General features: G+C 41.2%; 1 protein-coding gene across 1 annotated transcript; it reads right to left on the bottom strand.

Annotated features, from left to right (window-relative positions):
* Positions 1-2,248: 2,248 nt before the first annotated feature.
* Positions 2,249-10,706, bottom strand: SMIM28 (small integral membrane protein 28). Its single transcript, XM_035108879.2, has 2 exons — positions 10,272-10,706; positions 2,249-4,209 (listed from the first exon to the last, which is right to left on the bottom strand). Exons 1-2 carry the CDS (start codon positions 10,380-10,382, stop codon positions 3,826-3,828), a joined length of 495 nt encoding a protein of 164 aa, XP_034964770.1. The 5' UTR covers positions 10,383-10,706; the 3' UTR covers positions 2,249-3,825.
* Between the last annotated feature and the right edge of the window lie 436 nt (positions 10,707-11,142).

Here is an 11,142-nt window from a genome sequence, read left to right as displayed (position 1 = left end):
CTTCAGCTGCTACTTGTGAGAACAAGGTCAGTACCTTTTAGCACCTTTGTTCTCTTGTAAAGTAATTTGTCCTGAACAAGCTGATTTTTATTTGAAATTCCTACTAGGAAATGACACATGCATGCTTTAATCTGAGGGACTGAAAAAGTCACCATACAGAATTAAGGCTGCAGCTTTTGTATTCCTTTTTGTGTATCTGATGTAAAAGTTAATTAAATAGACTGAGAGATAGTTGGAGATTGGGAAACAAGGGAGGGGAAAGCAGGTTCATAAGAGGCTTACTTTTGACCTGGTCTTGTTCTCTGTTATTACTTTTCATCCCTGATTTCACCCTTCTGTATTGCCTCCTCCCTGTTAAGATGCTCCACTGTGCTGGACAATGAGTAATGTTAGCTTTATGGAATGGGTTCTTCTCTCACATCTCATCTTGCACAAAAGCTGACTATTAGAATTGCCAGCAATAATTGCACCATGCCACAGCTGTGACTTCCTCTGGGAATAAACCAATCTAGTAATAAAACTCCACCCCTTCAGCAAATCCCTCCTCCTACATCACAAAAGCAATATGGACAGATTCTGAAGAAGGATCAATGGTTCTCCTTTGCAATAAGATTTGCCACTGCTGTGTCCACAGTTTGATAGAATAAAATGTGAGAGAACATAATAGGAAGAAGAAGAAGTTTAATAGCCAGAAAGAAAACTGTATTTCATCATTTATATCCTGAGTAGTCTTGCATGAGCTTGTATCAGTGACTGTGGTATAGCAGCTATCATGTCAACTTTGAAAATGGGAGACCAAGACAGGAGGGAGATGGCAGGTGTTGAGAGGGGATCACCTGTGCTCTAATCTACCATATGTAGACTATCACATGTTGTTGATTCACAGGACCTGAGGCAGATGAGGAGGTCTGAGCTAGTTGTATGGCTCTCACAGGCCACTCTTAAGTTCCTATGCCAATAAGTCTTTCAGATACTTGGGGCCAAAGTCATTTAGGGCTGTAAACACTAATGTGAGCACTTTGAATTGGGCCCAGAAATGAATTGGTGGCCAGCAAATAATAAGCCTCAATAATATTCTACACAGAGTTGGGCTGGATGTGGTTGCTTCAGTCTGCAAGGGTGGGGCACCAATGTGATGGTCCACCCACAGAGACTTATGGAAATCAGTGTATTCCTTAACACTCTGGAGGATGTCTGGTATTTGCTGAGACACTCATCACACTGAGCTGCATAGAGCCACTGACAAATTTGCTCCTGGGTGCCCTAGCTATTGCTATTGAGCATGTAGGTCACCTTAGTACACTAGTGATCTGCATGCAATGAAATGAGAGGGGTGGCGGCTAGGCAAATGACAATTTATTTAATGGTTGTAGAATGCTAGGCTTCCATAAAACATCTTAGTTCAGTAGAACGTCAAGAAGAAATGGAAAGTAAACCTTTGTCAAAATTGCAGATTAGTGGAAGTCCGACTGTATTAGTTTTCCTCAATATTTATTACTTCAGTGCACTACCAAATAATCCAATTTGTTAAGCCTCTGTCAGTTAGCTTGATTTTAAATAAGAATGGCCTATTGGCCTCCTATTGACCTCCCAGTGCTCTGTAACAATTACTAAAAATAAGTAAGGAACAAGGCTAAAAACTCTGTCATGTAGGTCATATGCTGATACAATGTTAGAATAATCTTATGGTTGTGGTTTGATATTGATGAAGGGAAGTCAAATAACTCATTACTTACTGGCCCATTATGAAATGATTTCTATATCTGGATTAAAGTTTACCTGAAACGGGTGTGAATGTAGCACCCACATATGCTATCAGCACCAACATAGGTCATCTGAGGTAAAAATTAATTTACCAGGCAATTATTTGTCCCTGGTTCAATGCACATGGCCATGTGAGCTTGTCATTATCAAATAAAAACTTTCCATTAATCAATACTGCATTAACACTCTGGGATGATATCCAACTAAATCATACCCATTGAATTTCAGTGAATCTGGTCTGGCTATAACTAACCTTAGATACCACTGCTAGTTGTGCAAAGTGACCTATGAAAACTATCTTGTTAGCTATTGCATATTCACATTTATGAATATGGCTGTGTAGACTGTCTTCTCACTCACGCACACACATTAATTTGTCCCAAACATCTTGAGCTGGGGTATTTAAGGGATTGGTGTGGGGGGGGGGTTGTTGCTGTTAGTGATATATATATATAATCACTATGTATCTTTATTTTAGCTCTTATTGTGATTTTTCATGGAAGTTGTTCCAATTGGTTGTGCATTTTCTGATGTTTTGCTTATGAATACTTTTTCTGTTATAATTGTGTATTTTTTCACGTTGTGGGCTGCCTTGAGCATGGTTTGTACTGTGGAAAGGTGGCATAGGAATAGAATTATTGATTGATTCATTGAAGATTGGCACAAAGGGTAAAAATTTAAATGGCAAGAAAGCAAATACATAAGAGTGTAATGCAGGCACCCCCAAACTGCGGCCCTCCAGATGTTTTGGCCTACAACTCCCATGATCCCTAGCTAACAGGACCAGTGGTCGGGGAAGATGGGAATTGTAGTCCAAAACATCTGGAGGGCCGAAGTCCGGGGATGCCTGGTGTAATGTGACCAAGAGATGGGGAATACATGGTTGCTAAAACATACTGACTTTATTCTTCAAATTCTTATAAAGGGAAAAAGAGAATATATGTTATTCATTAATGATGGCAATGAAAGCTGAATTATCCTCATATCCAACTCCCTAATTAACTGCACACACACCCTCGACAGCACATTCAGATATATTCTTGACAGAGGTTTGTTTTCATTTCTTTGAGTTTTATCCTGCTCTTCAGCCAAAAAGGGAGCTATCTGGCATGGTAGCATCATCGGATGAGTTATACGGTTTATGTTTCTATGCTTACCATCTATCCCTATGCAGACAGAGATATATTATGTCCTGCCTTTCTCCCAGTGCAGGACTCATTGTTTGAAAGGGGGTGGGGAGCAGAAGCAAACTAAAAGGTGATTAACCCCCCCCCCAAAAGAAAAACTTTATTTTATTATTTAGCTAGATTTAGTCCACCTTACACTCATAGCTGAATGGTTACATGACTTGTGTATTCTTTAATTGAAAGTATAAAACATTGTGAAATCGTTCTGTACACTCTGTAGATCCTATCACATTGCTGCATTGTTGTGTCATTACTTGCCACAAGTCTGTCTTCCATAGAAGGGCTGGACCTTTTTGGGTCACTTTTACTTGTATTCAGACTTCACAGCTGTCAGAAGAACAATGGAAGGCCTGTAGCATAATAGTAGCCCACTGCCAAACATAATGATGGTATTAACTGGTAAATAGGCACCTTCAGCCCTCACTTTTCGGATTCATGTTAATTGTCATTGCAGTCTGTATTTTGACTTTTGACTATTCGTTAAAATCTTCAACAAGTTAGTGCATTTAAAAACAACAACAACAACAACGTTAAAGCCCTTTCAGTTATTGGTGTGTGTGTGTCTGTGTGTAAAAAAATCTCCAGCATAATTGTTTTTTACCACAGCTGCTACAGTCCACATTGCTCAGACTTAGCCTTCCCAAACACCTTTGCTTATGTCAAAAGTGAAAAATCTGAGGTACAGCATTAATTTTCTCCTACACAGCAATCTTGTAGAGTTTTTTGTTTTGTTTTCTGTGCCGTTTAAAGATGGAATAATTAAGCATATTAACCAGTCAAAGTTCCTTTGTGATTGTAGCTGTTCCCTTGTTTGGAGTTTCCCTCCCCTTCTTTTAAACCACGAGAACTGCAGCCACAGGTATTTCAATAGGTTTTACTGCTGCTTTGTCTCTTCGTAAGGAGGCACTGGATCTTGAAAGAGCTGGATGTGGTCCTCTTCCATTGAGGATTTCATGGTGGCCTCCTCATATGACGGAGGCAAGCATACAGTGAGAAAGGCAGTTTCAGGGAGGAGAGTGGAGTAATGAAAACTCTGCTCACTGCTCCAGGGCAGCACTGAGAGGAAGTCAGTCACTTCATGCTCTGGAAGGGACTCTGGGAGGTCAATGCTGAAGATCTGAGCCTGAGGGTTGCGACGTCGGCAGCGTCTGTAAAGGAAGAGCAACAGGAATGCCAGAAAGAGCATCATGGTAGCCGGCAGGATGATGCATAAGAACGGTTCAATATCTTCTTTGGTTGAGCTTGTTTTGTGCTGACTCTGAAAGAGCAACCAAGAGGAGAAAAGTGTATCAGGCATTTGGGAATGCCAACACCTCACTTTACCACCAGCTCAGGTTACAGCACAGAAACAAAACCAGGTTGCGCTGCAGGACATGAAGAAATAGCTACTGGTTATTCTACAAAAAAGGGAGTTTTAATCTTGCACCACAACCAATGAAATAAAGCAGGTCAAGAAAAATAGCAAGGCACAATCCATACCAAAGTGGAATCTCGACACATATAAAAAATGCTGTGAAAATGCTTTAAAAAACAAACTGTTTTGAAAAATGTATTGAATTTGGCATAGCTCACCATCGCCACCTGGTGTCACATTTGTATAATGCACTTTACAGCACACTTCAATGTTTTCTTTGCAGCTGTATAGTTGAGACCCAAGTTCTGCAAGGCAATTCTATGCATATTTAATCAGACATAGTCCCATTGAGTTCAATGGGGCTTAGTTACATATATGTGTATAGAATTGCAGCCCCAGGTCTTGTTTTCAATGAGAAATGAGAGTGCTATTGAGCACATGTCAGATTTCTCTCTTGAAATTTACTTTTTTAATTATTTTTAAATAACTGCTTCTGTGAAGATCTTTCTGCCCACAAACCCAGAAAATGTCCCACACTGCTATCTTCTGGATGTATGCTAAAGGCCAAATGATGCACCTCTGGAATTCCCAGAGGCATCCAGAAACCCATTGGATCCACCAGCCTCTGAGGGCAAACCATCCTAATAGGTCTCCCACCTTTGCAGGGCCGTAGCTAGGGGGGGGGGGGTGAGGCGGGCCTCCGCCAGGGATGCAGGCGATGGGTGTGTGTGCAAAATTGGCTTAAAATATGTCCATAAATTTATCAATTATTGCCTCATAAGAAATGGTTTTAAATAGAGGGTGAACTGAATGGGTGGAAGGAGGGGGTTGGAGGAGAGGTGGAAAGAAGAGCTAATTTGTCTGTGGCTAGGGGGCGCAATTTGGACAGTTCTGCCAGGGGCGCAGGATCACCTAGCTACAGCTCTGCACCTCTGCTGGGGGGGAAAGGGTGCTGAAAGCCTAAATCTCAACAGGAAGTGATCTGACCATGACAAGTCATCTACGCCGGCATTCCTCTCAGCCACTCCTGGTACAGGACGTGTGTTGATGTCTGACAAGTAAGCCAGTGCTCTGTGAATGCACACCTACTGTTGGGAGGGTCTTCCAGAGTGCCTGTCCACAGAATAGAATAGAATTCTGTCTGTCCTCAGAATGCCAGCTCATACTTTCCTAAACAATCTGGCTGAGAGGGGTCACATTGAGGATGTTTGCCAGTACAAATGGTCCCAAACTGCTTTGGTTTTTCATTAATGCTCAGCAATAGGCAGTCCTCCTGTAGGCAATACCTCCTGGTATTTAGTACTACCAGAATGCAGAACATAGAGGTGATGCAGTGGTTGCTGAGAAAACTTAGTGACCAATGAAATAAGGCATAGCGGGAATGACACATCAGAGACTGACAGTAAGTGACATAAACTTAGAGGAAAGTCGCAGAGGAAGAGGCATTTGGAAATAATTTTGAAGGATAGCAATATGGCTTAAAAAATAGGAGGGATAACTGTTGATGGTCTTGTATGAAATAAACAGAATGAGGGTGGATTAAGGAAATACCAGGGAAGATATATAGTCAGGCTGAAGGATGCTATTGATTTTTCTCCTCACATTTGTTGCTGCACAATAATCTTAAACCACAACCCCTAAACCCCATGACATGTAAATAAGTTCAGCTGCTTTTGCATTGCTTTCCCTCCCATATATACACACAAGTATGTGCTAGCACTCTAGAATACATTGGTTGTGTCTAAGTGCACATTCCATTTGAACAAATGTCATGCCTTCAAAAACCAATTGATAGCATTCAGTATGCCCAGTGCCTGATTGTCAATTCCATATGAGAAAATATACACAATATTACCTATGATGAATGCAGCAGTGTCTGCAATGCATGCGAATGGAAGCCAGTTGCAGCTTTCTGTTGTGTGTGAACATGGTAAACACATGAGTGCTCATTCCTTTTCAAAGCATATGTTCAGGACATTGATTCCTAGATCAAAGCAGCACATAGTTAAAAAGGTAAAGTTAAAGGACCCCTGACAGTTAAGTCCCGTCACGAAAGACTGGGGTTGTGGTGCTCATTTCGCTTTACTGGCCGAGGGAGCTGGCATTTGTCCACAGACAGTTTTTCCAGGTCATGTGGCCACCATGACTAAGCCGCTTCTGGCGAAACCAGAGCAGCACACAAAAATGCAGGTTACCTATTTATCTATTTGCACTTTGACGTGCTTTCGAACTCCTAGGTTGGCAGGAGCTGGGACAGAGCAACGGGAGCTCACCCTGTCATGGGGTTCAAACCGCCGACCTTCTGATCGGCAAGCCCCAAGGCTCAGTGATCTACACCACAGCACCATCCTTTATTGTGTGTAATTTCTTTTGGAGTTCTATTGCAATATTGTATCAAATATGCACAATGTGCACTAAGAAGGAAAGTCTTCTCCTTGATATCAGAGTGCCTTATGCATCATGAAATCAAGTCAGCATGAACAGGGCTTTTTTCCAGTCAGAACTCAGTTCTGGCACATCTCAGGTGGGTGCCATTGCCATTGTAAGAGAACAAAGGAGGTGTTCAAGAACAGTTCTAGCACCTCTTTTTCTAGAAAAATAGCATTGAGCATGAACATTCCCACATTGCACTAGGAACTCAATATAGAGAGGGAAAAACTACTGTAGTGCTCATGGTTATTTGTTTTTGAGTAAAGTGCTATAGACTCATTTGCTATAGGCTCATTAAAAATATAAAGTTAAAGGGACCCCTGACCATTAGGTCCAGTCGTGACCGACTCTGGGGTTGCAGCGCTCATCTTGTGTTATTGGCCGAGGGAGCCTGCGTACAGCTTCCAGGTCATGTGGCCAGCATGACAAAGCCACTTCTGGTGAACCAGAGCAGCACACGGAAACGCCGTTTACCTTCCCGCTGTAGCGGTTCCTATTTATCTACTTGCACTTTGACGTGCTTCTGAAGTGCTAGGTTGGCAGGAGCTGCGACCGAGCAATGGGAGCTCACCCCGTCGCGGGGATTCGAACCGCCGACCTTCTGATCGGCAAGCCCTAGGCTCTGTGGTATAACCCACAGTGCCACATATGATGAAGTAAAATCACACTCATTGTAATTATCATTTTTGGGAAATTTATAGAAATAGCAGAATAATGAAATTAATATTGATTTAAGGTTTGGTGCCCGCCAAAAGTTTCTTGTGCATGAAGAGTGGAGCACTGCAGAGATAGCAAAGCTGTGGTGAAGAAACCTTTGGCCATTGGGTGAGGGAAGTGGGAGTTTTAAAAGGCTTCAATTAAAAGTATAAGATGGGCATCCCCACCTGATACATGTTCAACATTTATAGCACATGATCTCACAATTAAGTACTGTTTTCCTTAAAATAAAGGCTTTATAATATAGTTGGTGGTAGTGGGGAGAGGTGGATAGGATAAAGGAAAGCTGTGACTTTTCTCTTCCATTTTAGAACAATTTGCAGCCTAATGGCTGAATCACAAACAGGATGCATTCCAAATGACTCTTAAGTGCGCCTTCTACCCTCTGTTTTTTATACCTCGCTAGGGAAAGCAGAATCAATATTTCCAAATGCGGGAGCAGTGAAAGCATTTGTTGCATAGATTTTCAATATGAGTCGTCAGATGTGTTTGAATATTGTATGCTTTATAGATGCAGAAAACTTTATCATAGTCAGCGAGCTGATGACTGAAAACGTTGCTTTTGGGAGGCTGATATAATGGAGGCTGGAGACAGATCATTCCCCCCCCCCCAGACGAGGTGGGGAGGGGAAAATCACTGTGTGGACTGTGATAAGTACACTCATTCCACTTAAGAACTCCGGTGAACAGATTTTAGTGAACATTTACAGGCTTTTGTATTTTTCACAAATCTACAAAATCATATATGGCGCTGTGGAAAAAGAAATGTGCATGTACACTAAGAAAAGCAAAACAACAGAGGAAGAGGAGGAAAATGGAGGCAGGGGTAGGCAAGGGAATAATATTTTATTATTTCAATAGTGCATACTTGGGCTTAATTACAGTTAGGAACAGGCTAGCTATCAATTCTTGTTTCCCTCAGTTTTTCCTTTTTCCGGCCTCAAGTTCAGTTTACCACTTTTCTGCATTGCATTTTATAAAAAAGAAAACTTTCAAGAAAATTCATCAGCATTTTTGTGCATTTTTTCCTAATAAGCACATTTTTGCAAGGAATTTTCCCTAAGATAACACATACTGTGTGTTATTTTTATGAACACGTGTTTTTATGCACATGTTTCCTTAAGGTACACTGTTTCGTACACATTTTTGACTGGAGAACAGTATTGCAAAATTCTGAGAAGTGCAAATTTCAAAGGACAACTTATTTTGGTACATGTATTGTTTTGGGAAGTGCAAATTTGCAACGGAATTCTCTCCTATCCCTAGGTACGGAAATTATAGAGACTAGGAGCTATTAGCAGGGCACAGAATTATACTTCTACGTGTTATGTAATGCTCAGAAGTGACAAACTAAAAACACATGCAATTCAAACTTTTCTCTAACTGGAACTCCTAAGTCCAATGAGTGGGTAGGGTGCACTTTCAGTGGGGGGAGAGGGTAAGAATTCAGATACCATATTACATAGTGTACTACTTATCCCCAAGTCTGCATGAGACTCTCTGCTCTTGCAAGTTGTTCTACCCATTCGTGAATGTATTAGTCCTGTTACGGAGGTAAGAAAAACAGTTTTATTTCTTTGTTAACTAGTTTTTCCTCTGAAAAAATCTGCTTGTGTGACCACTGTGGGTAGGGGGCTGGTTCCACTTGGAATCAATAATTAAAGCAGAATTGTGCGTAAAGCGGAAATTGTTTCATTCAAAAGCAGGGGTGATTTGTGTATGCAAAGTGCAAGATTTAATATGATGTGACTTTTAACAGAGGTCCAGTCCACAAATACACATTCATAAATCCCATTGACTTTCACATCAGGTAAATGATGTGAATATGCTCATGAATTGTCCCAGATTTATCATCACAGGCAGAGGTTCTGTATTATTCAGTGGCAACTCAGACACAATATATTTCAAAAGTTCCACCAAGTGAATGGAATCAAGTGTTGGTGAATGAAAAACAAATGGATATGTGAGTGAGCCGAGAAAATCCCACATATTGAATTTTTGCATTTAACCGAGGGGTGTTTTGGATGAGGCGATAGCAGCAGAAATCAGTTTATTGTCATATACAATCTATTGTTTTGGTCCTGTCACAGGGGACTTACTTCTGAATAGGCATGCATAGGATAGCACTGCTAACTGACTTAATTGCAGACATGCTGGTCTAAGACAGATTTATTTATTTTTATTCAGCATGGTTAGTACCTTCTTTAAGGGAGTGTGGACAAAGTTATTTCTTCTGTATTTAATGTTTGTCCTCGGATATTAATTCACCCCAGGGCTAAACGTGATCTTTTAAGTCTCTTTCATTATCTATGAACTCTCCCTCTTTACATTCAGGGCAGTGTTTTCATTTCTGACAGGCTTCTCCCGCTCCCTCCCCTTGCCAGTTCCCTACACTCTGTGAAGTAATTTGCACAGCTTAGAGAATAAGAGTTCAGCACTTCAGTCTAACATCTGTGGAAGGGTTTGCAGAGACCTGATCAAGAGAGATAGAGAGAGATGTGGGGTGGGAGGAGAGACAAGGAGGGATGCATTTTGAAAGAAAACAACAGATGAAAGAACAATTATCTAATTTTGTAACCCATTTTCAGTTCTGGACTAAACTTTTTAGCATCTCTGTCTACAGAATGTCCTTTTCTCTCAAGTTGTTGAACAGAAAAACGAGGCCCTAGAACAGAGAATAAAACGAAGAGTGCATTTCCCCAAGTCAGCTCATCTGATATTACACAGTCCAAATTCTTATCAAAACTGTCTTTAAGTCATCTTTCTTAAAAGAAGAAATTGTAAATTCTTGAATGGAGCAGAAAGAGGTGTGTACAGACCTGTAGCTGTGTTTCCAGCAATGGGACACCTGGCTCACTAGTTAACCAGTCATAGTTTCCTCTGTCCGCGTGTCCAAATTTCTTCCAGCTGCTGTCTAAGAGCCACCTCATGCTTTCATGGATGTTCCTCGATGTTCCGCTTCAGTTTAGGTCCTTGCTATTTGGTCTCTCTTAAACGCTGCCCCTTCTCCTTACTCTTGACACAACTGGGAATGTCTCAGCTGAAACCCATTTTGAAATTCTTCATGGGTGGAAGCAACAACGAGAGAGAGAGAGAGAGAGAGAGAGAGAGAGAGAGAGAGAGAGAGAGAGAGAGAGAGAGAGAGAGAGGTAGCACAGTAACCAAATGAATCTCAGATGCTCCTCCTGTCTTCCAACTCAATCTCTCTGGATTTGCTTCAGTGGCCTACATTACCAGAAAGCTGGCATCAGGTATCAGGGATGGGACAGCATTCTTCTGATTGGAGGGTTGCTTGCATTAGGATTATTAAAGGGGAATTTGCATAAGAATCTGAGACCACATGCTTCTAACTCTGGGTAATTTTCTAAATTTAGAGATTTAATAAATACCTTTTGGGGTGGGGGCAGGGAGTAATCCATGTCTAAAAGAGAGAGAAGTGCTTGCACCTCTACAAAGTAATAGTAGCAGAAGTAAAAACAAACAAACAGTCACATTTTGTATTTTCACTTGGATGCAATGTAAATAGCGAAAGAGGTTTCTGGGTAGGCAGGCAAGGGCATAAGGCTGAAAGGTGTTCTGAATTATTTAGGAGTATTAGATGTAGATGTTAATGATAAATCCGCAGAGAGGCTGCTGCCAGAAAAGGCTTTGGCCACAGAGAATATACGATTACTTTCAATCATGGTTAAC

The sequence above is a fragment of the Zootoca vivipara genome, chromosome 3, assembly GCF_963506605.1.
Source record: "Zootoca vivipara chromosome 3, rZooViv1.1, whole genome shotgun sequence".
In the NCBI taxonomy this organism is placed as follows: domain Eukaryota; kingdom Metazoa; phylum Chordata; class Lepidosauria; order Squamata; family Lacertidae; genus Zootoca; species Zootoca vivipara.
Note: the sequence above shows the minus strand (reverse complement) of the source record. Positions and strands in the feature narration are given on the sequence as shown.

Coding starts and splice junctions, on each gene's coding strand:
- SMIM28 (XM_035108879.2), bottom strand. CDS start 10,382: ATGAGGTGGCTCTTAGACAGCAGCTGGAAGAAATTTGGACACGCGGAC. Junction 4,210..10,271: donor TGCTGGAAACACAGCTACAG/GTCTGTACACAC, acceptor TTGCTCTTTCAG/AGTCAGCACAAAACAAGCTC.